At 45.7% G+C, this 27,334-nt stretch overlaps 2 protein-coding genes across 5 annotated transcripts; both read left to right on the top strand.

The window, feature by feature from the left end:
• Positions 1-3,910: 3,910 nt before the first annotated feature.
• On the top strand, positions 3,911-22,744 carry B4GALT7 (beta-1,4-galactosyltransferase 7). Of its 4 annotated transcripts, none has more exons than XM_027867249.1 (6): positions 3,911-3,982; positions 11,369-11,707; positions 12,503-12,728; positions 12,966-13,049; positions 13,845-13,949; positions 22,314-22,744. In XM_027867249.1, the coding sequence occupies exons 1-6, from the start codon at positions 3,933-3,935 to the stop codon at positions 22,512-22,514; spliced, it is 1,005 nt and encodes a 334-aa protein (XP_027723050.1). In that variant the 5' UTR covers positions 3,911-3,932; the 3' UTR covers positions 22,515-22,744. The 4 variants fall into 4 exon arrangements, with proteins under 4 accessions (XP_027723050.1, XP_027723053.1, XP_027723051.1 ...); XM_027867252.1 differs by having other exon boundaries at positions 13,861-13,949; positions 22,314-22,423; XM_027867250.1 differs by lacking the exon at positions 22,314-22,744 and adding an exon at positions 14,517-15,146.
• Positions 22,745-22,781: 37 nt separating this feature from the next.
• On the top strand, positions 22,782-27,328 carry LOC114046761 (homeobox protein EMX1-like). Its single transcript, XM_027867253.1, has 3 exons — positions 22,782-23,179; positions 25,436-25,620; positions 26,308-27,328. Exons 1-3 carry the CDS (start codon positions 22,849-22,851, stop codon positions 26,473-26,475), a joined length of 684 nt encoding a protein of 227 aa, XP_027723054.1. The 5' UTR covers positions 22,782-22,848; the 3' UTR covers positions 26,476-27,328.
• Positions 27,329-27,334: the final 6 nt, after the last annotated feature.

Genomic DNA, 27,334 nt, shown 5'->3' with positions numbered 1-27,334 from the left:
CTAACTCTCTCTCTCTCTGTCTCTCTCTGTATTTGTGTGTGTGTGTGTATAATGTCTAGAATTTTTAGAATTGCAGATGTTAATCATTGGGGAGAAAGTGACAAAGCTGTTTGGAAATGTATCAAAGGAAGGCTGTTGTAACTCCTTAAAGCAAAGGCTCTTTTGTCCTTTTATGAAACATGCCTCTAGGTCATTCTCCTTGTCTTTGGTCAAACTAGTTAGAGACAAATACACTTAAAGATACTTGGATTGTTTTCCCTTATTTATGCAATTTCACACTATATCCCTCAACTGTTGGGGAACAGCTCCTTGTTTTCTGAATTGTGTTAGTGCTCAGTCCAAATGAAACTTTTATGTCCCAGATTAAACTGTTTCAAATCCCCCTGATGCTCCCAGTTTCCCAATTCACATTATCCTCAACTATTCCCCCTGCCTGTCAGTTGCCTAGTCTTGCTGTTCCTCCACAACTCTGAGTGGGACCCCTTCTCTTCTCACATAGTGTCCACTTTCATTTAGATCCTCATCATCTCTGGCATAGGTAACACAACCTCCTAATTGTCCCTAATTCAAATCTCTCACCACTCTGGTCCACCCTACAGGTTGGTGCTAAAGTTATTTCCTTTAAATGTAATTCTGACCATGTGACTCCCCTGCTCAATCAATTGCCATGTTTCCCTGTTGCCCCTAGGATAAAATATAAACCCTTGTTTAGTTTTTAAAGCCCTTCACAACCTAGCCAGCCTCATTGGACAATTGCCCCTCCTCTCATTCGCAGCCATCCAAACTGGCCTCTGTTCCTCTTACATGGCACTCTACCTGCCATCTCTGACTTTACACAAGTAATCCTTTATGCTTGAAATGCATACATGCTCCTGACCTTACAGAATGCCCTTTATCCTTCAAGCTGAGGAGCTTATGAAAGCCTTTTCTTACGCTGTCCACTCTTAGAGCCCCACCCCATCTTTTATATATGAGTGTGTATATATGTATATACATATATACACACACAACTGTTGTATTCATTTGTTCTGGATATAATTACATTTGTACTTGTCTTCCCTAATACAGTGTAAGCTCATTATGAGTAGGGATTGTTACATTTATTGTATTTCTCCCCAGTGCTGGGCACATATTAAGGTCCTTAATCATTACAGATTAATTTTCCTTATTCTAAGGAGAGATGAGAAGGATGAGTCTTCTGATTGATGGTGTCAATTATATTTAGTCAATCGCTTACCTAGAAACACCAGGAACTAAAAAAATTGAAATATTCCTAATGCATGTCAGGGATGGGACCTTTTTTTTTTTTTTTTTTTTTTTTTTACAAACAAGCTGTGCACGCCTGCTACCTGCACTTCCTCCCATCAGTTGTGCTGACACCTGGGGCTAACATGGGTGCTGGTACCATCTTCACCCCCTTCCCCATACTAGCTGATCTGAGATTGCAGGTCTACACTGCTCAGATAGCAGGTGGAATCCCAACTTAAAGAGACTTAAGTATCTTATCTCATCTTCAGCCTTCTTAAGGCCTATCTATGGCTGTGAAGCATATCCTTAAGCATTGTATTATTTATTGCATTTGAATCTCCAGTGCTTAGCACATGTCTGGTATATCAGGCACTTGATAAATGCTTGTTGATTGGTAAGCCTTAAAATTCCCAAGTTATATGTATGTGACCTGTTTCTTTCCTGGTTTATCGCAAAATCACTCAGAGGAAAATTGTTGCTAAAGGTAGGAAATAATGAGTAGGAGAATTTGATCAGTTCACCTCAATTTTCTACAAACTTAAAAAGTAACCCTAATTCATTTGTGAAAGTGAGTAAGGCACTAATATACATACATAGTACACTCTAACTCTGAGGGTGTGAATCTTTCAGTTTTGGTCAGAGATCCCAATTTCTTCTTGCTGGATCCTCGACTGCTAATAGTGCCATCATCCCAATGGCCTCATCAGTCTCAACTTTGGTGTCATCTCTGACTCTTCCTTGTCCCTCATCACACATAATTGATTGATCATCAAGTCTTGACCCTTCAGTCTTTGCAATATTGCTAATAACATCTTGGCCAGTACCACCACATGCTACTACGGCAGAGAACAAGACTTTCCTCTCCCCCAATTTAACCCCAGTTGCAGGTCACAAGTGACTTCCCAGTAGGTCCTGGACATCTATTCTTAGCTGGCTGCCAAGATTCCTATCCCTAGTCCTGCAGGAGATATCCCTGATCCCCAATCCACACTGATCCTAGCATCCACTGTCTTAATGGTTGGGATCATCTTACCCTGCTATTGTTCCTCAAGATCCCTTGGACTTTGCTATTGGCCCTCCTACTTTGCCTGCCAGAAACTAGGTTCCACTGTTTTTATCCTGGCCTTTTCATCTGCCATGAAATGACATGTTTATGTTGTCTCACCCAATTAGAATGTGAGCTCCTTGAGGGCAGAGCCAGTCTTGATTTTTCTGTTTGTATTTATAGCCCTTAGCACAGTATTTGGAACATAGAATATGCTTAATAAATGCTTTTCCATTTAATTATAGTCACCCTACCATCTGACTTATTGCAACAGCCTTATAATTAAAGTCCCTACCTATAGTCCCTATCGAACCTGTCCCGACATGGTGCAGTAGAAAAGCACAGGACTTGAGTTCAAATCCCAGTGCTGTCATTTTACCTTTGTGACCTTGGGTAAGTCATGTAACCTTTATGGCTTTCAATTTCTTCATTTGTAAAATGAGGGTATCGGTTGAGGTGACTTATAAGGTCCCTTCCAACTCTATATCTATGGTCTTATGACCTTCCTAAAATAGGTGCCTCATTCACCTGCTCAGAAATTTCCAATGGTTTCCCCCTTGCTTATAGGAAACAGTCAAAATGCCTTTGTATGGCATTCTAGGCCCTCCCTCAACTGGATCCCAACCTACCTTACCAACTTTCTCTCCTATTGCTCTCCTCTTCACACAGCAAAATTGGATTCTGCACCTCAGTTCTTTCCATTTTCTCCCCTTGGAATGCTTCTGCCCCTACTTCTGCCTTCTCAGGTTAATTCAACAAGCTTTTATTAAGTACCTACAAGTTGCAAAGCACCGTGTCTAAGGAGGTGTTGGAGATAACAAGGACACGGAGCTACATTCTGGGGGAAGCATGCAATAGTAACCACCATTCAGGACCTCCTGAGAGGTGCTCCCTGGAAGTCCTGGACCCAGCCTATAAACATTTACACGGCGATGAAAATGCAACTAATTTAAGGAGGCAGAGTTCTATGGTTTAATCAGACTGGACAGCTTTCTGCTCCCCAAATATATCTTGTGTGTCAGGATGTTTGATTAGGAGCTCGCCTGATCATCGTGAGCAGGAAGGGGGGCTCATACTAGTGTCTAGATCCCCTCCGTCCCAAGACTTTTTGTCTGCTGGAAGTCCTACCCATCTTTTACGTCGTAACTCCAATGCTACTTTCCCTGACTCTTGCCATCATTAACCAAGTTCCCCCCTTCTCTTTAAATGCCCTTATGATGACCCACGGGCTAAATTAGTTTGGGTCTCTTTCCCCTACGGTGCTGCAGGCGGGTGGGCACCAGGCTTTCTCTAAAGGCGTTTCGTAGATGTTCCCAGAAGGAACGAAAGAATGAATGAATGGCCTGGGGCTGCAGCTTTCAGCACCCGGAGCCGGGCCTGCAGTGGGCCGCTCTGCCCGGGTTCCAGGCAAGCGAAGTCCACGTGGCTCCCCGGTCCCACTTCCGGGCGGAACCTTTGTGCTGGTGCGCGGGGGTAGCCGGCGCGGGCGGACAGACGGACAGAGGAGTCAGGGGGCGGGGCGGCGGCGGCGGCGGCTGCGAGGAGGGCGGGCGCTGGAGGGGCCGGGCCAGGCCGGGGCGGGAAGAGTAGACCCGGGGCCTCCCTCCCTCCCTCCCTCCGAGCGCCACGGCCGCTCAGGATGTTCCCCTCTCGGAGGAAGGCGGCCCAGCTCCCCTGGGGGGACAGTAGGTGAGCGCCCCCTGGCCCTCCCTGCACTCGGTCAGCCTCGGCGGTGGGTGACTGCCCGATCGTCTCGCTCGGGCTCCGCGTCTCCCGCTGCCCGGTCTCCCGGGGTCCGAGGCTCCGAATCCGTCAGATGCCGTCCCTGTCTGTGTCCGTCAGACTCTCGTTGCCTCTGTCTCCCGGCCTCCTTCCGCCTCTCTGTGGGTGTGCCGGATCGTGTCTCTGTTAATTCTCTCTCTGCCATCTCCGTCGCATTCGTCTCGTTCTCTGTGTCTCTCGCCCTGTCCTGTCTCTTCGTGTCTGTCTTTGGCTCTTTGTATCCTCTTCTCTCTCCTTCTCCTCCTTCCCCTCTTTTTTCTCCCCCTTCCTCCATGTTTTTATGTCACTCTTTTTTGCCTCAGTTTCTTCTTTCTCTGTTTCTATGTCTGCCTCTCTGTTGACTTTTCTGTCTCTGTGGCTCTTCTATCTGCCTCCCTCTTTTGGTGTGTCTCTCTGTTTTTATGTATCTCTGTGTTTGTTCTTAGCTTCCCACTCCCTTTTTTTTTAATGGCAGACTCAGGCCTAGCACTTGAGTCTTTTGACTTGAGGGTCTGTGCATCCAAATAATCGCACTACATCATACTACCACTCAGGGAATAATCTATAGGGATTCTCAACTTCCTCAACTGAGACAATATTCATCCCATAACTTTAGTTTGATTTGTTTTTCCCTGAATACCTTACTTACTATTTACCTTTATTAAAGATGGGAACTTTGTGAAGGTCAATATGTAGGTGCTTAAAGCTGGAAGCACCTACCAGCAAACAGCTCTCTACCTGGGTAAGAGAATCAGGGTTTAGGAATCCGGCCCCCACAGTGGGGTCCCATGGAGTATGAGTTCTTACTGTGTCCTATCTCCTTCTTATCTCATGCCTATGGGGCCTCTGGCATCCTTGTGGAAAGGAAGTCAGTAGGGCCAAAGTGTCTTCAGGAGATGGAGGAACATAAGGATGTTTTACTTGTTATTTTCCTTTTCCATTTCTCTGTAGTTGCAGGAAAGACTGCACAGTTTGGGTCTGCCAAGAGTCTGGAACAGTTGCTCTTGGCCATAGACTCAGGTAATTGAGGAATTTCACCAGCAAAATGAGGTTAGATTAGATGATTTCTAGTGGCTTTCATAGTTCTCACAGTCCCTGAAGCTTTGTGTTTCTCTGAACTTCCAGCCCTTAGGACTCAGGAGTACCCAGGAGGTTTATGGTGCTAGAGTTGGGGATATAGTAGGGTGGGTAGCTCAGCAGTATTTTAGCTTGCATGGTTCCCTCAGGTACCCGGGTAAGTGAGCTGTGTTTTGTATAACAGCTGCTTGCTTCTTTCCACCAAAAGGTGGGGGAGGCTTCTATGTTCCTCTCCTGTCTCCCCTCCCTGCCCCCAGAAAGAACCTCAAGTGCTGAGGAGATTATCTAGAAGTTCCAACCTTCCTAGGCAACATTCAGGACCTGCATATGCTCCTCCCTATTGGAGGCCAGCTCAGCATGATAGTAGGGGGTAAGTCAGTGCCTCTTCACAGGGGCCATTGCTTGGCCTTTCCCTAAGATTGCATGTGGTAAAGCCTCACTTTTTGCTTCGGGGGCTACAAGTTTCTACATAGTCAGCTGTGCCTGTAAGGAAGATTTACAGTTGATTTGGCTTGTAAGGGAAGTGGCATCTTGTTAAAACCAACTTTGTATTGCCTTATCTTAAGGTGACTGGCATTATGGTTAGACCCTTGAACTTGAAGTCAGGAAAGCTTGGATTCAAATCGTCTCCAGTCCTTATTAGCTGTGTAAATTTGTACAAGTCACATGACCTCTCTGACCTTCAGCTCCTCATCTTTAAACAGGGGTGGTGATAGTATATATGTTATAGGGTTGTTTTGAGATAATGTATGTAAAGTACATTACAAACTTTAATGCATTATATAAATATGAGATATTTAATTATGTATTAAAGTGGGAGTAGCAGGGAGAACCACCTTTGTCTTTGAAAGATCTGTCAATTACCAGATCTTAATATTAAGTCCTAATTATATACATATTACTATTCTAGGTACCTACTAGCATAAGTATAGGGGTGGAAAGAAGAATAAGGCTCTGTGGTACAGTAGAAAGAACATAGAATTTGAAGGCAAGAAGACCTAGGTTTGAAATCAAGGTCTTCTACTTGCTGTCAGTGTGACCTTGGGCAAGTCCCTTTCCCTGCCCTAGGCTTCAGTTTCCTTATCTGTAAGGTCCCTTCCAGCTCTAAATTTTATGACTCAATCTCTGACAAACAATTTATAATCTGCCTGGGAAGATAGACGTGGAAAACAATAAGGGAATTATTAGGAGCTGAACTATGTGCTCCTAATGCTACAATGAGAATTTAATTAAGCAGAGCAAATAACTGAATATTTGCAGGGTCCTTAACCCCTAATAGAATCCCAGAATCTCAGGGTTAGACTAGAATCTCTTTTCTAAGCTAAATGTTGTTGGTTTCTTCAGCCAGACTTCGAATTATGTGATATCAGATTCTTTCACCATCTTGATTGCCCTCCTCTGGACACTTCAGTTTGTCAGTGTCCTTCCTAAAATGTAGCACCTTGAACTGAACAAAGCAGTTCAGATGTGGTCTGACCAGGCCAGGGTCTGGCAGGACCAGCACTTACCTTGTCCTTTAGACTGTGCTTTTTAAATAGAGCCTAAGGTCTCATTTGATGTTTTTGGCTTCTGTATCACACACCAGAGAGTTACACTGACATTGTTGTCCACTGAGATCTGATGATCTGTTTCAGGTCAGAACTTCTTCCTAGTCACAGTTTCCCCATTTTGCTTTTGGGAAGTAATTTTTTGAATCTAAGTATGATGTTTTACATTTATCCTTGCTAAATTTTGTCTTAAGACCTTAGGGTTAGTGATGGAAGGGACATTTTTAGGTCACCAAACCCAACTTCCTCATTAGATTTGTCCCAGGGTTCTAGTTTGTTGAAATCTCTTTTACATTCTAATTTGTGTTAGCTAACTTGCCTACCTGGGATCTATGTCTCAATCCAAGTCATTGATTAGAATGTTAAACCACCATAAGGACAAGGACAGGTCCCTGAAGTATTCATTCCACTAGAGACTTTTCATGTTGACATCAAACCATTAATAACAACTCTTTGGCTCTAGCCATTCAACTGCTTCTGAATCCATCTAATTGTACTGTTATTTAGCCCACATTTACCTATTTGGTCCACAGGGACACCACAAGAGATTTTGTCAAGCACTTTGTTAAAGTCTCGGTCAACCAAATCTATAGTGTTCCATTGAGCTGCCAATCTAGTAAACCTGTTGGAAAGGATATAAGGTAGTCCGGATTGGCCTATTTTTGATGGAGCCATTCTGGCTCTTGTGAAGAGTTTCATTTTCTGAATATCTATTAATTAATTTCTTTCGTAATAAGTTCTAGAATTTTTCAGGAATCAAAGTTAAGCTTATCTATGCCCATAGTTTGCAGTCTTACCTTTTCCCCCTTTTTTAAAAAGTTGAGATGTTTATTCTGCAATCCTGTCACATCTCTCCTGTCTGTATGATCTTTCAGAGATCATTTACAATGAATGCAGTGGATTAGCAATCACATTTTAAAGTTTTGTTTTTGTTTTTTTCTGTATGCTAAGATATTTGTCAGGGCCTGGTGACTTAAACTCAAGGGAAGTTAATTACCTTCTTACTGTTTCCTTATTTATCTTGAGTTTCAGCTCGCTATTAGACATTTCTAGTCTGACCCTTACAATCCAAAAATTATTTTCTTTGGAAAAGAAGATAAAAGCAAAACAGAAGTTGAATAGCTGTCTTCTCTCTGTTGTTCATTATTATCCCATTCACCCCAAGCAGTGATCTCATACCTTCCTTGTCTGTAGTGTTCTCCACTGGCCTTAAATTGTTTTGAACTTTAGAGCTGTGGATAATATTATTATAGAACTTTGCTAACATTTTTGTTTTCATATATCACCTTGTCTTTCCTCTATTTTTAATCTTTATACAAAAATTCCCAGTGTATCTAAGTGCAGTTTTCAGGACTGTGTAAATGTAGCCCCTGTACAGCAAGGGGGTCCCCCTGACTCTTAGCCTTTGGGCTGGATTACTCACCCCAACCTGCCCTCATGTTGGTAGTTCTGGGCCCACCATTCCACCATTTGCTATTCTCCTTCTGGTCTTTGCTGCTGTCCTGCTGGATGCATACACTCCTCTTCTACTTGTAGCAGTGACAAGATCTAATTCACAATAACCCTTAGCAGGGGGTTGGGAAAGGAATATGCTGTTATAATGATGAGAAGTTCCCCTAAGCTGGAGAACTGCCAGGTGTCTCAGATCTTCAAATAGCAGAGAATTTTGCTTTGTCCAGGAACCTCCCAGCCTTTTCTTCCAGCAAAGCAGCAGGCATTTGGTGGCTCAGTGGATAATGCACTGGTCCTGGAGTTAGGATGCCCTGAGTTCAAATTCAGCCTCAGGCATTTAGTCACTGTGTGACCCTGAGCAAGTCACTTAACCTCTGTTTACCTCAGTTTTCTCAATTGTAACACTGGGATGCAGCACCTACTATGTAAGGTTGTTGTCAGAATCAAATGAGATACTATTTGTAAAAAAAAAAATGCTTAGCACAGTGCCTGGTACATAGTAGGCACTATATAAATGCTTATTCCCTTTCCTTCTCCAAAGCAAAGGTCATAGCAGAACTTCTCAGGTTGGCTCTCTTGACAATGCAGAAAAACCCAGCAAGCTCTTCATTCAACAGGATTCTTTGTGTTTCATTCAGCTTTCAGCTAATCAAGTCTATTCTCGCTGCAAATCATTCTTTCCCCCTCTCTTTTCACCCTCTCATCAGAACTGGTGATAGAGGGCAACCAGGCACCTCTGCGATTTAACCTTTTACAAGCTGTAGATGGTGGGGGCAATAACTTAAACTGGAGCAGGTCTCAACTCTTTTTCAGTCAGCCGGCTCCTGGCATTTACTTTAGCAAAGCCACAGAACAATGCCTCTCTTCCAATCCGCAGACTCCTAGCAAGGCAGCTGAAGCCTTCCTGTCAGCCAATTCTGCCCGGCTTCTTAGCTCAGTTCCTAACAGTTAGCATCTTTCACTATTCTTCCAGCCCTCATAACTTTGTCTAATGCTCCAAATCAGAGTCTCCTGGTGGTCAGTGACTACTCTTTCTCTTAGAAGATAAAACATGAAATCTGCCTTTCTGTGCATTCTGAACCCATTAGTTCTTTAATTGTGCCATAGTTTCCAGACATTCACTTGACTTACTACTTTGTGAGTTAAAACCTTCCAAACTTGAAAAACAGCCACATGTCAATTAGCTGAAGGATCATAGTGCACTGTGACCTCAGGCATTTCTCTGTCCTCAAGTACAGCCATCTGAGTCTATCTATTCCCTAGAACAATCTGTCTTTCCTTCATGTTTGTCTTGAAACTATGTTTCTTCTGACTTGGATTTGTTCAGTTTTTCATACACAAAAGTTCTCTTTTTGCCCTTTTCAGCACTCCAACTGTTCACCTATGAAAGGAGAAATACAGAAGTAATGATGGAGATTTCTGTCTGCTTCCATCAAATTAGTCATAATTGTGTGTTTGTGGTGAGGGAAAAATAAGACATGGATCCATAATACGTGGCAGAATTGAGTGGTTTAATTCAATGTAAATCTAACAAGTGCTTATTCAGTTCAGCAAACATTTATTAAGTGCCAACTATGTGCCAAGCACTGGGGATAAAAAGGAGGCAAAAACTGGTCTTGGTCCTTACGGAGTTTACAGCCTAATGGGGGAGGGAACAACATACATACCAATATATACAAAGCAAGCTATATACCATATAAATAGGAAATAATTAACAGAGAGAAGGCACTAGAATTAAGAGGGGTTGATGAAGGCTTCCTGTAGAAGGTAAGATTCCATTTGGAACTTACAAGAAGTCAGGGAAGTTAGAGTGAAGGAGAAAGAGCATTTCAGGCATGGAAGACCGCCAGAGAGAATGTCAGGCTTGAATGCCCTGTTTATATTTCATTTGGTAGACAATGGGAAGCCGCCTCAGGGTTTTAAATTGATTGGTGACCTGATCGAGGAGTGCATTAAGAATCTGGAATTGGAGGGGGAATGCCTATGAGGCTGGGAGAACAACCTGGAGGCTATTATTACAGTAGTCTAAGAGAGGCAATGAGACCTTGGTTGCTGTGAGATCAGAAAGGAGGGGCCAGATTAAAGTGTTGGTTTGGTGGTACAATCCCTAAGATTTGTCACCTGATTAGATGTAAGGGATTGAGAAGAGTTAAACATGGCTAAACTTTTTAAACTACATGACAGGGAAAACAAGAAGTTGAGGGATGGGTAAGTTTTTTGGGGAAAAAGACAGTGAATTCAGTTTTGTATTGTTTGTACTCAGTTTATACTGACTTTGAGGTGCCCGAAGGAGCTCCAGGGGGTGATATGCAGCAAGCAAGTGTCAGAAGATATGTACCTATGCTATGGGATTTCAGATAGTGAATGGCTGAATTGTTTCTAGCTGCAGAAAATCAGGGAAGATCTCACCAAGGAAGGTGCATTTGAATGGGGCTTTGAAGGAAGGGACATATTTTGACAAGTGAAAGAGCATTCTAGCTTCAAGTTAGGCTGAACCTTCTGCGGAAGTGAGAGAGTATGTGGCTAGGATAGTGTGAGACAACAATGGAAAGGTAAATTGAGACCAGATTGTGGAGAGATTTGAATCCTAATTTGAAGGGTTTGGCCCTTGGGCATTTGGGAATCACTAAAGGATTTTCAGCAGGAGAATGATATGGTTTAGACTTTAGATGGAGAAGATGACTCTGGCATCATGTACAGAATAGAGTGGAGGAAGAAAGACTAGAGGATGATTAGGAGGCTATCATAATCATCTAAGCAAGATGTGATAAGGGCCTGGATCATTTGGGGAACCATGGGAAAAGATGGGCTAGATTTGAGACACTGCTGAGGTGGAGTCTTCGGTGTAGTAGGAGTTCAGAGAAGAGAGAGCTCATTATGAGGCGGGTTGTTTAGAGAAGATGCATGAAGGAGGTAGCCTTTGAGGGGCTGTGTCTTAAAGGATAGGTAGGGTTCAGATGCGTGTTCTGGGCTGGAGGAAGAGCATGAACAAAAGTGTTTGAAGCTGTTTTGCACTAACCTTCCAAAGCCTCCTGAGCAGGCAAGTGTTACTAAGGAGAGCCTGAGACACAGAGCAGAAAAGCTGGCAGTGGTGGTGCTGATGTCCTGATGCATGAGGAGAGCCCCAGGCTCCGGGCTTAGTAGGCTTCCATCCCTGATGGCCCATCCCCACCTCTTGAGCCTTGAGTCTTCAGCTCAGCTACTTCTTCCCTGATTCTAACCTTTACTCCTCACCCAGGTCTTTCCTGCCTCGGAAGTACAGCGTGTTCCAGCTATTCTTTGTGTGCCTGTTCCTGGCCTTCCTGTCCTTGCTCTGGCTGCAGCTCAGTTGTTCGGGTGACATGAGCCAGGCAGGGCAGGGGCAGGAGCTTGTCAGCCCTCCAAAGGCCTGCCCCTTTGAGCCTCCAGTCTCTTTGGAGGAGGACCCCTCCTGGGCGCCCCACCGCCTCGCAGTGCTGGTGCCATTCCGTGAACGCTTTGAGGAGCTTCTGGTCTTCGTGCCCCACATGCACCACTTCCTGAACAAGAAAAAGATCCGACACCACATCTTTGTGCTCAACCAAGTGGATCACTTCAGGTAGAACAATGAGGCTGTCCCTCTGCCCTGTGGTGGAGAAGGTGTGGGCACAGGAAAAGGGAGACAGAAGTAGAGGAAAGAGCGTTTCCAGGCCGCCTTGGCAGTTGCCTTCTGTTTCTGGTTACGGTGGTCTTCTTTTCCCCATCTGTTTTCCTCAGATCTTTCTTTGGGCTTATGCTGCTCCCCAGGAATGACTTGGGCTAGGTCCCCACTGCTGACCACCTCCAGGAGCCATTCAGAGGCTTACAGAGAGAGATGAGAGAGGCAGCCTGATGTCCTTGGAAGGCCAGAGCTGAGTGCTAGTCCCAGCTCTGCTGGTGTAGTGGGAAAAAATTAGATACAGAGTTAGAAGACTGGGAATTAAATCCTGGCTCTGTAACTTGGTACTTTTTTAGCCTTGGGCAAGTCCCTTAACCTTTCTGGGACTCAGTTTCCTCATCTATAAAATGAGTGGACTGGACTAGATAGTCTCACAGGTCCCTTCCTGGCATCAATGTTCTGTGGTTGGATCCTTAAAGTCCCTTATAGCTCTAATGCCTATGATCCTGTGAATTTACTGATTATGTGACCTTGGGCAAGTCACTAACCTCCTTCAACTGGTTTCTTCATCAGCTTAAATAGGGATAATAAACCTTGTCTCACCTCTCTGTTGGGATTGTCACAAGGATTAAATGAAATAATGAATATAAAAGCACCCTGAAAACTATGACGTACCCTTGTGCCCCCCAAGACTTCTTCCTCCCGCAGTGAGTGCCCACTATGTAACTGCTCACATGCCCTCCTGTCCCCTGGAAGGTTTAACCGGGCATCGCTGATCAATGTGGGCTTTCTGGAGAGCGGTAACAGCACTGACTACATAGCCATGCATGACGTGGACCTGCTGCCCCTCAATGAGGAGCTGGACTACAGCTTTCCTGAGGCAGGGCCCTTCCATGTGGCCTCCCCAGAGCTGCATCCCCTCTATCACTACAAGACCTACGTGGGTGGCATTCTGCTTCTCACCAAGCAGCATTACCAGTTGGTGAGGCCTGGGCCCTTCCCTGGGGAGGCAGGTGGAGAGATAAGAGTCATTCCCCCATAGAAGCTGGCTGTCATACATAGAGACCTGGGAGGTGGGGGCCCCAGTAGGCAACCTGGAGATTCCCAGTGTGCAAGGTTTTAAGTACTCCTTGCTAGCCCGGGCAGGGGAGGAAGACTAGGGCTGTGGTCTGAAAAGCAAGAAAGATCAGGTTGAGTGATACCATCTTGTTTCTATCAGTGCAACGGGATGTCCAATCGCTTCTGGGGATGGGGCCGGGAAGATGACGAGTTTTACCGGCGCATTAAAGGAGCCGGTCTCCAGGTAATATTGCCCAACTCCAGGCTCTCTTATTCCCCTGTCTATATCCTCAGTAAAGCACAGCTGGCTTGAGGCCTTGTTTCTGCCCTCATCTAGCACACTCCCTCTTTCCTTGGAGCTGTCTGCATGGTTGAAAAAAACTGGGGGGTCTAAGAGTCACGCATAGCTGTGTGACCTTGGACTAATCACTTACATTCCCGGGTCTCAGCTGGACTAGATGACCTCTAAGGTCTGTCTTGGTTTCAGTGTTCTCTCATTGTTTTGTGGGGATCCCTGCCTTGCCCCTTCTCTGGACTTTTGTCCAATTGATCTAATGAAATATTGTTTATAAAAGGCAAAGTGATATAATAATTGTAACAATAACTCCCATATGATTTTCCTCACCATAATCCTGTGAGGTAGCTAGCATTTTGATATTTTCATCTTAAAGAAGTCGGGGCTTACGGAGGTTAGTTAAGTTGTCTGGGAGCACTTCCCTAGGCAGCGGTAGAGCTGTCCCTTGAAGCCAAGTAACCCACAATCATAGATTTCAAAGCTGGGAAGGATCTTTGGAGAGGACCCTAATTTTAGAAACAAGAGAACCAAGCTTCAGGCTGTGATTGCCTAGGGTCGCTGACCTCCTCAGATTATCCACATTCAGTGTTCTTTCCCTTCTACTGCTCTACCTGACTCCAGGTCCATTGCTCTTCCTACTGCACTGAAGTCATGCCCGTCGTCTTGGACAGGGTTTCAAGGAGGAGACTGTGTAGAAGTGGGAGGGGGTCAAATTTGAAATTGCTCTGTCTTGGTCTTCTCTAGCTTTTCCGTCCCTCAGGAATCAAAACTGGGTATAAAACATTCCGCCACCTACATGATCCTGCTTGGCGGAAGAGAGACCAGAAACGCATTGCAGCTCAGAAGCAGGTACTCTGGGTTCCTGAAGAGGGTTGATGATGTCGGGGTGGGGGACATGGGGAGGGAAGGCAGGTGCCTGGAAGAGACCCCCCTTCCACGTGACCCAAAAGGGGCCCAGATGATTTTCTGTACTTTTTGCTTCTCGCTTACAGCATATAGGCTCATAGAGCTGGAAGTGGTCTTAGAGATCATCTTGTCCAACCTCCTTCCTCATTTTACAGATGAGAAACTGAGGCCCAGAAAGATCACTTGACTTTTGAAGGTCTCACAGATAGTAAATAGCAGAGCTAGGTTGTTAACCCGAATCCACTGATTCCAAATCTGGTAATTCTTCCAAAGCAGAGCTGATTTTCTCCTCTCTTGACCATAATGCTTGGACCCTCTTGACCTCAAGGAAGGGAACAGGTCCTTCCCCAGAGACCCCTGTGCTATTCTTTTCAGCTGTGGCTGGTCTGAGGGAGTTGAGTGCCACCTTGCATGGTTCCAGTATCTCAGACCCCTTGGGTCACTGGGAGAGTCCTGGTAGGGCTCCTGTGATCCAGGTCAGGAATTTGAGCGACTCTTCTTTTTCCCCAGGAACAGTTCAAGCTGGACCGGGAAGGGGGGCTGAATAGTGTACGTTACCATCTTGATTCTCGTACCCTGGTGTCAGTAGCCGGAGCACCCTGCACAGTTCTCAACATTGCTCTGGACTGTGATGCAGCTGACACACCCTGGTGCGCATTTGACTGAGGGGAACATGGCTAGCACCATCTCAGTCTGCTTGGCTGGTGTCTGGCCCCGGGAGAGCGTCATTACTGCTGGAGGGATTCCTTCAGTGGGTGGGGCTGAAGCTAAGGTACGAGTAGGACCCAGCACCCAGTTAGAAGTGGCCTGGCTTCAAGTGATGGGAGGAGATCTGAGCCACCTTGGCTCAGCTACGTAGCTGTGCTTCTTCTGGAGACTGATGCAGCCTGAGGGAAAGGTCCATAAGTACTCTTGGACCAAATACTCAGTTGTTATCCCTGCCCTATGGGCAGTAAAAAGAGATTGGAGATTGGAAAGAGGCTGGGGTGCAGAATCTTTGACTCTTTAGTTCCATGGGCTTGTTATACCTGGCCTCCTTCCCCAGCAGGAGGCTCTTTCTGTCTTTTGGCCTCTTTTGCCCTTGTGCCCAGTACAGGTACGTGCACATGATAGGTGCTTAATAAACATTTGAGTTTGGGATTTTCAGCTTCACTTTCCTATTAACTCAGCAGTCCACCTGCTGGGGCTCTCCACAGGCTCCTCTTGACTTCATACCACTCCCTGGTTTGGGAGACCCTTCTTGTGTCTTCCATGGCGAAAAGCCAAACTGAGGGAGTGAAAGTACACGTTGTGTTGAGGGGATTTCGAATCAGGGTATCCCCTCAAGTCAACCTGGCCTTCACTCTATTGTCGGGCCCATGAAGCTTCCAAAGACATCCTGAAGACCACGCTGTCCTCTACCTGAGGGAAGAAGGAGTCAGATGGAAAGTGCTCCTGCTCTTCTGTCTCAGGGCTGTCACCTTGTTAAGATGGGATGGTAGGCTGGATTTGGTTTCTTGCCTTGGGGAAATTTCTTAAGAAAGAGGACAGTTGATTGGCAGCCCAGCATCATAAAAGCAGATGGTACACACTGCTCAGGCCTCCTTCCTGAGCCAACTTGAACTGTTCTTGGAAAGAAAGAAGAATTGTCAAATTCTTGATCTGATTTCTGGAATCAGAAGACCCTGTCTAGGAGGTTTCCAGGGTGCTAAGAGGGATGAGAGCCTGGCACCCATCAAAGCCCCAGCGTACCAACCAGGATGCTTAGATTCCTTTGAGTGTGAATCCAAGCTCTGCCATTTAGTAGCTGTTTGAGTCTGGGCAAATCACTTAACCTCTCTGAGACTCGGTTTTCTGATCTGTGAAATGAGGGTGATAATACTTGCTCTGCCTACCTCAGAAGGTTTTTGTGGGGCAAAAAAGCACTTTATTAAATCTTAATGAATAGTTGTTATTATTATGTAGGTCCTGTCTCTTTTATTCTCTGAAAGACTTCTACATTACATTCTCAGCATTGGTTAGTGTATTGAATGAAAAAGTATTTAAGGGAATCTGTTTTGCCCTTTTATAGAAGTGGGGGACTAAGTCTCAGGACAGGTGAATTGGATTGCCTGTGATTCAGCATTCAGGTTATCAAGCAGCATTTATCAATCAGTTTGTGGTGGGTTAAAAAAAATAAAAGACATTGTGTCTACCCTTAGGGTGCTTCCTGAAGGAAGCCAGACTAACATAGGGTGAACAGTGGAGTCCCAGCCACAGGCAGAATATGGTCATGTGCTGGGGAGTGGGATACGCCCAGTGAAGTGGTAGGGAAGAATGAAAGGGGTCAAACTGGAAGGATTAGAAATGCAATTCCATACAACAACCAAGTATTTTAAAGGCTCTTGGGAAGGATACAAAAATAAGTAAGATATATGACTTGTCCTCAAGGAGCTCCGTGGTTTAGTGGGCATGTAAGACATGGACACTAATAATAATAATAACAACAACAACTAACAGTTATATAACATTTATAGTACTTACCATATGCCAAGCACTGTACCAAGCCCTTTATAATTATTTAATCCTCACAACAACCTTGGAAGATAGGTGCTGCTATTATCCCCATTTTACAGATGAGGAAACTGAGGCAAGCAGAGGTTAAGTGATTTGCTCCCCAGGTCACACAGCTAGTAAGTGTCTGATTAAAATATCATTGTAATATAAAAGAAGAGTTCATCCTAGGCGAGGTGGGTATGAGCAGACATGCAGGAACAGGAATGAGCATTATATTTTGGGGGGGGCAGTAAGGAAACCTTGTTAGACAGAGAATCACACAGGGTAGTCTGGCAATGGTGGGAGGTGCCTGGAAGTAGGGAAACCTTTCTAGAGACTCTTGCAGGTGTGGTAATAAGTCCTGAACTAGAGTGGAGACCCTGGGGATGGGGAAGAGGGAGTGGATCCAAGAGACAGCACAAGTAAAAAATGGACAGAACTTAAGGACAGATTGGCATTTAGAGGATGAAGGAGAACAACTCAGAGACAGCTGAAGCTATGCCTGGGGAGGGGGGGTGGACTGCAGTTGGGTATGGGAAGAGAAGGATGAGGCACTGAAGGGGACGAGGGAGGAAGGGGGGGAGTGATGTCATCGTGGAGGCCAAGGGACCAAAAGAGGGGGCTGATCAGTGGTGTCAGCTGCCATAGAAATATCAGGGAAGAGGAAGACTGGAAAAGGCCATTGGCCTTGTCCATTTAGGAGGTCATGCATGAGAGCAGTTACGGGTGGGCAGTGGAGGCAGGGATCAGATCAGACGTAACCAAGGAGGAAATAGAGAGGAAGTGGAGGTGGTGGAATTAAAACACTCATTCAAAAAGTTTAGCAGCAACATACATGAGAAATGGGAAGATAGCTTGAACAGCCAAGTGATTTTTTTAAAGGTGGAGCAGATAGGCATTTTCAAGGGAAGAGGGAGATGCTGGAAAGAGGTGTGGGAAATGAATGATTGAAGGAATTTAAAAGCATTTACCAATACTTACCATGTGCCAAGCACTGTGTCAGGTACCTAGGATAAAAATACAAAAATCAAGACTGTCCTTGCCTTCAAGAAGCTTATTTCTTTTTTTTTTTAATTTAATTTTTTTTTTGGCAATTGGCGTTAAGTGACTTGCCCAGGGTCACACAGCTAGTGTCAAGTGTTTGGTCTAAGGCTAGATTTGAACTCTGGTCCTCCTGACTTCAGGGCTGGTGCTGTATCCACTGCACCACCTAGCTGCCCCTGAGAAGTTTATTTCTTAATAGAGGAGGAGAGCATTTATGGAAGAGTGGTGTCCAGGAGATGGGTCTTGTGGTTTAGGAAGTCACAGGTATGACAGTTGTCATTAGGACAATTGATTGACAGGAATGGTAGTGTCAATTTGATTACTGTTCCCAGAGCAAGAGGTGGAAGGGGGTGAAGGGGAGGTATGATGAGGTGGCTTAGTGGAGAGATAGAGTGCATCACAGATGAGTCTGAGGGTGAATAGAAATGGTGCACTCTTCAATGAAGAGTGCAGACCCCTTGCTTCCTTGGCGGGTGGAGGGAAGAAGGGTGAAGCCCAGCAATGACAGGGAGATGATCCATGAGATCAAGGTCCCAAAGAGATGAGAAAGGACAGGATCTTAGGCACAGGGGTATAGGGGGGTTTGGGGGGGGGTGGAACAGGATCTTAGCCTTGAAGTAGAGAAAGCCTTTCCTGATGCCCATGGCTATTTAGTCCTATCTCCCTCCTCAGACTATTTTGTACTCACTGTCTGTGTAAATATTGACTTTCCTTAGTGAAAGGTAAACTTTTTGAAGGTGGTGTTTTTTGTCTTTGTATTCCCAGCACAGTGTACATAGTAGGTTTTTAATAAATGCTCTTGAATAGAACCTTTGAATTCTACCTCTGACCCTGGAGAGATGGGTGTGGTTCTGCTGATAATACTTTTTGTCTATTTCACAGTAGCATCCATTACTTACTTGATTGTCACAATGACTTGTCAGGTAGGCAGGGCAGAAATTTGTGACAGATGAGGAAACTGAGGCACAGTGAAGTTTGTGACTTGCCCATGATTACACAGCTGGTATAAGGCGCAGCTAGGATGCAGCCCCAGACCTTCCAACTCCATGTCTAGTCCTCTTTCTGCTGCTCCACATTGCTTCACAATACTAACATGTAGACCAAAGGCTTTAATCTCTGGTTTTCTGGTTTTCAACACAACTGAAGGAAAAACTTAATGGACTCTGTTTTCCAATGTCCATATAATGCCTGTGTATCCTTTCCATTACAGGCAGCTGGATGGTGCAGTGGAGAGAGCACTAGACCAGAATTTAAATGTGGCCTTAGACACTTGCTAGTTCTATAAGCAGGGCAGCTAGGTGGAACGGTGGCCTGGAGTCAGGAAGACTTGAGTTTAAATCCAGCCTCAGACACTTACTAGCTTTGTGTCCTTGGGCAAGTCACTTAACCCTGTTCCTCTTAGTTTCCTCATTTGTAAAATGAGCTGTGGAAAGAAATGGCAAACCACTCTAGTATCTTTGCCAAGAAAACCGTAAATGGAGTCATAAAGGCATTGACAAAATTGAACAACAACCCTGAACAAGTCACTTAACCTGTCTGCCTCAATTTCCTAACTGTGAAATGGGGATAACAGCACCTACCTCCCAGGGTTGTTGTGAGGATCAAATGAGACAATATTTGTAAATTGCTTAGCGCAGTGCCTGCCACATACTAGGTGCTTAATAAATGCTTATTTCCTTCCCTTCTTCCTCCTCTGCCCAAACCTAGCGAACTCCTTAGCATTTTCTTTTTGTTCCTGTCAGCACAACACATATATCCAGCACCAGATCTCCCTACCACCACTTGCTTTCTTTACATATATTCTTGAGCTGCCTTTTGAGGAAGTCATATCATCAGGCCAACTGGGTCCATTACAAATTCATATTCTCTAATCTCAAATGAACCCTTATTGCTGAATGACAAAATTTTTATTCTTTATTGACCTTCTATATCATTTCATTCAGTGGTTTTTCCCAGCCTCTTCTCAAACCCTCAATACCTTGGCATGTTCCCCTCTGTGAGCATATGTCCTTATCTGCTACTTTGCTCAGAAATTAGAAGCCATCCACTATCAGCTCCCTCTTTTCCCCTAATCCGTACCCCTAAACATCTTTATCTTGTTACCTATCCTTTCCTTTATTCCTGTCTCTCAGGAAGAGGGAGCCCTCATTCCTTCCCAAGACCAACACTTCTGGCTGTGCCCTCTGTCCCCATACTCTCCTGTTTCCTCCAGGGGCTTTCCTTATCAATTATTCCCTTTCTAGATTTCTCTCTGACATATTGTTCTTATGTGATTGTGTCATTCTTTCATACTTCTATTTCTCTTCACATTTAAAATATATTTTTCTCAGGACAAAGCACATGACATAGGGAGTGCAAATGATATTATCTCCATTTTACAGATGAAGAAGCTAAAACTTAGAGAGGTAAAGTGAATATGGAATAGTGGAAAGATCACTGGGTTTTCAGCCAGATAATCTGTGTTCTCAGCCCATCTTCACTACTTACTATCTATGTGACCTTGAGTAAGTCATTTATTTAACCTCACTGTGACTGTTTCCTTCCAAATGAATAAATTGGACTAGGTGACCTCGAAGGTCCCGTCCAGCTCTAATTCATATGATCTAATTGACTTGTTCAAATTCCACACATCCTGACTTAGCTTCCATTTTCTATATATATATTCTTGAAATCTTAAGTTGGCTAATGACTTCCTTCTGCACCCCCACAGCCTTCATTAGACAACTTCCCCTTTCTTCCTTTTCAGAATTGTTTGTATTGTCAGAATTTCTTTCTTTTGAGCATCACATCTCTCTTGGGCTAACTTCCCCCGTGGTATTTTAAGCCACGGAAGCCCACCTATCTTTTCTCTGAACTCGGAAATCTGCTCACATCTCAAAGCATTAGACCATACCCGATTTTCTCTCATATTTATTACTAATACAATAGAAGGTCACTTTCACCAAAAAATGTTAAAAGAACTTCTAGATGTGAGTGCTTGGCCTTTTGTCAGTGAATTTTGGAAAAACCATAGAAAATGGGAGAGAGGCCATAGGACTGGAAATAGGTAGATCCCCTGATTTTCAAAAAAGAGGAAGAGGGTAGATTAAAAAAACAACAACATTAAAATGGTGAACTTGACTTCAAATCTGGATAAAATTCTAGGATATGTTATTTAAAGGATGATTTCTGATCATTAGAAGATAAAGAGTGATTGCTAAGAGTCACCACAGGTTCAGTAGGCTAACTGGTTAGTTCATGCCAGGCTATTCTCATTTCCTTTTTGAGTTGAATTTGAGGGCTACTATAGCAGCGTTGCTGTTGTTCTGTTACTTCAGTTGTGTCCAACTCTTCTTGACCCCATTTGGGGTTTTTTTGGCACTAGAGTGATTTGCCATTTCCTTTTCCAGCTCATTTTACAGATGAGGAAACTGAGGCAAACAGGGTTAAGTGACTTACTCAGGGTCACAGAGCTAGTAGGTGTCTGAGGCTGGATTTGAACTCAGGTCTTCCTGACTCCAGGCCCAGCATTCTGTTGACTGAGCCACCTAGCTGCCCATAACTATAGCATTAGATAGAGAGAATGACACATCCAGGATTTTAGAAAGGTGATAAACAAGTTTCTTACGATGTCCTTGTGGATTAGAGACTGGATAATACAGTTATGAGACATTGCATCTAGTTGAATGACAAGTCATAACCAGGCAGTGATTGTCCATCTTGGTAATGTTTCCATGGGAAGAGAAGAAAGTGCCAAGGACCAAGCCCAAGATGAAGGAGCTCCAAGTGATGGTGAAATATACCTGGGCCAGCAACAGCAGCAGTGGGAGAGCAAGGCAGCAGTAGCATTTGGGAGTTCAGAAAGCTAAGCTAGGAGTCCTGCCCTTCTGGCAACATAGATACTGAACTAGAATTGAGGCTGAGCCCCCGGAAATGCATGGAGGACTCCAGATTTCATGACAGACAACCAGGAGACCATCACTGAAGAGCACAGGCCAGAGTTGCCCAGAAGTCCATATGCCACCACCAGGCCCCTAGGGAGCTCATTAGTTATAAGATCCATTAAGCTATCCCCCTTCTGACCAGGAACCAGTCTTTTTTTCCTTCTTTTTTCTTTCACTTGCTTTTAAAAAGTGATAATTTTGGTGTTGGGCCAAGAAAATATCAACACTGAGGTGGGTCTTTAAAGGCCTGTCACAATGATCTGTTCGTGGCCCTATTCTGTTCAACATTTTGATCACTGGATGGAAGCACAAATGACACTTATCAAATTAGCCAGGTACATCAAGGTATAGGGACACGTTGGATAATAGAATCAGCATCCAAAAAGATCTTGAAAGGCTGAAATGATGAGTCAAATCTAGTGGAATTAAATTTAATAGAGATAAACATAAAGTCCTACATTTGGATGAAAACAATTGCCAAAGTATAAGATTTAGGGGTTGTACAGGGGTAGGTGGTGCGGTGTGGATCATAAGTCAATTGTGTAACATGGCAGCAAGACAATCACACAAAACAATTTTGCTCTTAAACCTGTGCTTCCAGAAGGACAAAAGTGGGGGTCCTTCTGTCATGGGTCCTGATCAGGCCACACCTGGAATGTATTAGGAAGGTCACTGACAAACTGGAGGTGGGGGGAGGGGTGCTGACTATCTGCTGGAGGAGAGGCCTGGAAAATACAAGGATCGTTGATGAAACTGGGGATGAAAAGATGAGATGGGGGAGAAGGATGTGGTCACTGTCTTCAAGCTGTTTTCCTTGGTTCCACAGGGCAGAGTCGTGCGTGAGCTGAAAGTTTCAGTTCTAGTGGAGCTAGGAGAAAAAAACCTTCCTTACAATGAGAGCTGCCCCAAGGCCGAATGGACCGATTTGGGAGGCTGTCATGGGAGGACTTCAAACCAGGATGTTGTAGAAAGTTGTGCAGGTTGGACTAAATCACCTCCGAAGTTGCTTCCAGCCTCTAGAGGGTGAGATTCTGAATTCTGAAACAGTCTCAGAGGAAGGGAAGCTGAATTATTGGAAGGAAGGAAGATCCTTGTCAGGATGAAACTGTGGCAGGACAAGGTGGTGCTTGTTGGATGGAGGTGGCGGTGGCCGCTGGGATCTGAGGGGAGGAGCCCTAGGGGGAAAGCGAGTAGCTGTCAAGTCTGGGACTGGAAAAAAACTAGAGAGCCGGGTTGTGCGTGTCTTGCGGGAGAGAGGGCTCGGGGGAACCCTGGGGTGGATGGGCGGGCGGTAACCAGCCCCCTTCCCCTCCCTCGGGGCGGGCTGGCGCATGCCCCCTAACCCGCGGTGCTGAGTGCGGATGCAGCGCAATCGTGGCCCAGGAGCCCGGAGGGAAGCGGCCAGGGTCAAGCGTACTTTCCCGGCTTCCATCATGTTCATCTCCGGCCGAAGAGGCTTCTCCATCGAGGCGCTCGTGGGTACCTCTACGGAGCCGTTGCTGCGCCCCGCGCCCGGCAGAGCCTGCGCCTCACCAGCTTGGGGGGCTGCTCGCCTGTTGGTCCCAGAGCCTTCCGCTGCCCCGGACCGCGGAACCGGTGGTCGCCTGGGTCCGCCCCCGCCCGGCCCCCGGGACCTGTGCGGTTGCTGCCCCTGGCTTTTCCGGAGCCTCTTGTGGACGCCGAGCTTCCCGGGTGAGTGCGACAGAGCCTCGGGGAGCGCGCCCTGTCGGGGAGGCAGCTCTGGGGGAAAGCGCTGGACTTGCATTGTCCCGCCTCGCACCGTCATCGTGGGACCGTGGGCAAGTCATGTCACCTCTTTGCGCCTTAGTTTCCCCATCAGGGGGGTGGGGATTGTGTGTGGAGCGGGGTGGTGGTGGAGAAGGAGGAGAAAGGGTTTGGGCTAAACCTCTAAGCAAGCTCTTCCATCTATGACAGTCTACTTCTGGTAACCGGGACACTGCTGACCCGATAGGGAGAGCAGGGGGTGCCTCTGGCCAGGGAAGTGAGCCTGGGTTAGGTGGGGACCGCTCCTCTGGTCGCGGGATAGAGAGAGTTGAGGCGGACGAGATCCTGTAGCCCCTCTAACCGGGAGCTGGGCACTTTTGATGGGGCGGGGCTGCACAATCAGCTTAGGATAGCAGCCCGAGCCGCGGAATAGCAACTTAATTTCCTTTTTTACCTCCGATCTTGCGGGGGGAGGCAGTTCTAGTGTTACTATTTCCATATTACAGACGAAGTAACTGAATTTCAGAGAGGGGAACATACTTGCTCAAGGTCACAAAATACACCAAGTAGCCGATCGCGACTCAGTCTCTTTCAAAAGCTGGTTCGCATTAGAGCTCCCTCCCCGACCCTGCGGGGCAGAGCAGAAGAACTGGTAGTGGTTCTGCGGTCCACTCTGGGGATGAAAAGTTTCACCTAGAATCTGGCTTTACTCTTGGGTAGCAGGGGGTTTATCTATTTGTATACACATAGTGCAAAGGGGGAGGGAGGGAAAGAGAGGGAAGGAATAAATGTGATTCGGAAAGGGGGCTGGAGATCAGGGTCCTGGCCAGGGATAGTACCAAAGGAGAGAGTTGCCTTTCTTTTGCAGTTGTAGAAAGGGCGTAATGGAAACTGGGGGGAGGAGTATCACTACTTTTGGAAGAGCCGGTTTCCAAGGCTCCCTCCTTCAGGTCACCGAAGTAGCCTTCAGCCTGAGTCAGTGTCTGGGCTCCAGTAAGAACACTGGTCACTCACTGCACAGATCCTCCTGTGACTTGATAACTCTGTAGGCAGGAATACACCTTTCTGGAAACTGGAGACAATGCTTAAGCATCACCCTACCAAAGCTCAGTACTAATGATTGCTATTTCTATAATGATTTCAGGCTTGTGAAACATTTTCTTCCCTAAAAGCTTGGGAGGCAGCTGGGGCAAATATGATACCCATTTTGCAGATGAGAAAAGTTTCAGTGATGTTAAGTGACTTGTTCAGGGACACAAAGCTAGTATCAGAACCCTGAAGTTACCACACTAAGAAGGAAGAAGCAACTGGCCAGGTCCATGCATAGGCAGACTGGTGAACCAGGGTCCTAGAGTATCATGAATCCCCCCGACAGCCAATGTCTATCCCAGGCAGCAGTTGGCATTATGTGACTTGCCCAGGGTCACACAGTTAGTAAGTGTCAGGTGTTTGATCTGAGGCTGGATTTGAACTCAGGTTCTTCTGTTTTCAGGGCCAGTGCTCAATCCACTGCTCCACCTAGCTGGCCTTCCTAGAGCTATTCTAACAGAGGCTAGACAGCTTCCTTTCCTCTTCTTATCTTCAACTCCAATCACTGTCTACTGCACTGCACTGGAATCTCAAATAATACAGATCATTTAGACCCAGGCTTCCCTCATCTGAGGTTCATTAACTCCCTTTTTGACATAGGTAATTGGAAGTGGTGAGAGTGTCTCAGAAATATTGGCAGAACCTGGGAACATCCATTCCCAGTCTGCTCCTCTCCTAGTGTGCCCTTCATTTTCCTTTATGGAAGCAATAAAAATGGGAGCCAAGAACTAGCTTATAGGGGTGGTTATAGGACTTAGAACTGAAAGGGTTTTTAGACACCATGCAGTCTAACACCCTTATTTTACAGAAGAGGAAACAAAGGCCTAGAGAGGTTAAATTGTCTTCAGGGTCACCCAGATCAATGATGAGATTGAAACTAAATGATAGGATTTTAATCTAGGCCCTCAGGACTCTGAGTCTAAGAAATGGGAGCCATTATTAACTGTTGTTATTGTTCCACCTAAACGTCAATGCCAGGATGGTCATTAGAGGAAACTACTGGGGAATTGGGGAGAGAGGATGAGGGTGCTATTCTACACTGCCCTGGCAAGCAGATAGAAACACTTAGGGTCTCTTGGACACTAGCCAGGAAAGGTTAACCAGAGAATACTGGAGGCTTTTCTTTTCAAACAGGAGAAGTTCATTCTGCTGAGAGCCTGCTGCTTTGTGGGCCCTTTACTAGAAAGCCGAAAAGAATCCGGACAGCATTCTCCCCATCCCAGCTCCTGCGGCTGGAAAGAGCCTTTGAGAAAAACCACTATGTAGTGGGAGCAGAGAGGAAGCAGCTTGCAAACAGCTTGTGTCTAACGGAAACTCAGGTATTGTTTTTTGTTGGGGGGTGGGGAGGGAAGTCATTTCTATACCACACACATCTCCTTCTGGTTCCCTTGCTATGTCCAGGAGCAAGGACTTGAATGAAAAGGACCTAACTCTTCTCAAGCATATGTCAAAGGAGCTCCTTGGTGTAATGAGCACAAACTCCAGCCTGCATATTCACAGCGTGTTTCCCAGAGCTCAGTAGTAGTATTTGATTAGGGAAAAGGAAGGGAAGAGAATGGTGGAAGGATCCAGAAAGAGGCTATTCCAGACAGCAGTATAATAAAAAGAATGTGGTGAGAGAGGAAGTGAAGTCCAAGAATTTAGCCACAGAATTCCCTGGGAAGTAGAGCTGAAGTACCCCGGATTACCCTCTAGGCAGAGACTAATTTAGGACATAGAAGCTACAGGCCTCTCATTGAATGCAAGAAAGGGGATGGAGGATATCTTGTCTGTTTGAGGCCAGTTAGAGTCCAGGGGTGGGGAACCTGTGGCCTCAAGGTCTTCAGGTGCGGCCTTTGGACTGAGGCCAAGTTTTAGAGAACGAATTCTTTTATGAAGGGGATTTGTTCTGTGAAGTTTGGATTCAGTCAAAGGGCCACTCTTGAGGACCTCGAGGCCACCGGTTCCCCACCCCTGATTAGACTATCAGGCTGGGAAGGTGTAATCTCACTGGACTCCTCCTGCAGGTGAAAGTATGGTTCCAAAATCGTCGAACAAAACACAAAAGGCAGAAGATGGAGGAAGAGTGCCCAACAGCAGAGGAGAAGAGGAAGAATGGACCGCTTCTGAGTCAGTGGCAGGCGGCTGCTAGGCAGGGCATTGATGAGGACATTGATGTGACATCTGAAGATTAGGAGTGCTCTTGGGGACTGGAAGGTGCTTTCTCATGAAAGAATGCTTGAGGCCTGACCCTGGGACAAGTTTGACGGCAGAGGCAGGACCCTCTTTGACGAGGCTGATGGATTTTAAAAATTTTCCAATGGTATCTTTAAAAACAACAACCAGGAATCTGGTTTGGAGACTGACAAACACCCACTCAAGACTGCAAGGTAATAAACTGGAAAAGTTAATGAAAGTTTTCTTCAGAGCTGGGCATGGTGTCACATGCCTATAATCCCTGCTACTGAGGTAGGTGAGGCTGCTGCATTGCTGGAGCTCAGGACCTCTGAGATGTAGTGTGCTAAGCCAATCAAGTGTCCACACTAAATCTGGCCACCAATATGGTACCTAGAGACCACCAGGCTGCTTAAGGAGGGAAGGACTGCCCCAGGTTGGAAACTGAGGAGGTCACAGCTCCTGTGCTGATCAGTAGTGGGATTGAGCCTCTAAATGGCCACTGCACTTTTATCAAGGCTGAGATAAGGGGACCCAGTCTCCAGAAATGAAAAAAGTTTTCACAAGAAATTTGCACTGCTTCGTGAGTATAAACTGGAGCTCCAAATTACCACACTGAAGACAGCAGGTGGAGCTACCTCATTTAGCAGACACTCCTGAAGAGTACAAAGGTTAGAGAAGTCTAGGAGAGACTGTCAGAGGAAGCTGACTGATTTCTAGGCCTGGTCTCTCTGACCCATTATCACCTCAGCCATGCTCACTTACTTCCCTTCATTCCATTACTTCAGGTTTGTGGTTAAGGAGTCAGAATGGGGAAAGGAAACCCAGAATCTACTCAGAGAATCCCATATTATTTTTGCAACTGGCATATAGACACAA

Source organism: Vombatus ursinus, unplaced genomic scaffold (assembly GCF_900497805.2).
Source record: "Vombatus ursinus unplaced genomic scaffold, bare-nosed wombat genome assembly UNPS02014785.1, whole genome shotgun sequence".
NCBI lineage: Eukaryota > Metazoa > Chordata > Mammalia > Diprotodontia > Vombatidae > Vombatus > Vombatus ursinus.
This window is presented reverse-complemented; position numbering and strand designations above follow the sequence as displayed.

Excerpts from the sequence above, each read along its gene's own strand:
- LOC114046761 (XM_027867253.1), top strand. The coding sequence starts at position 22,849 with ATGCAGCGCAATCGTGGCCCAGGAGCCCGGAGGGAAGCGGCCAGGGTC. Across the intron at positions 23,180-25,435 it reads GTGGACGCCGAGCTTCCCGG|GAGAAGTTCATTCTGCTGAG; the intron begins GTGAGTGCGACA and ends CTTTTCAAACAG. Across the intron at positions 25,621-26,307 it reads TGTGTCTAACGGAAACTCAG|GTGAAAGTATGGTTCCAAAA; the intron begins GTATTGTTTTTT and ends CTCCTCCTGCAG.
- B4GALT7 (XM_027867249.1), top strand. The coding sequence starts at position 3,933 with ATGTTCCCCTCTCGGAGGAAGGCGGCCCAGCTCCCCTGGGGGGACAGT. Across the intron at positions 11,708-12,502 it reads AACCAAGTGGATCACTTCAG|GTTTAACCGGGCATCGCTGA; the intron begins GTAGAACAATGA and ends GTCCCCTGGAAG. Across the intron at positions 13,950-22,313 it reads GCATTGCAGCTCAGAAGCAG|GGCAGAGTCGTGCGTGAGCT; the intron begins GTACTCTGGGTT and ends TTGGTTCCACAG.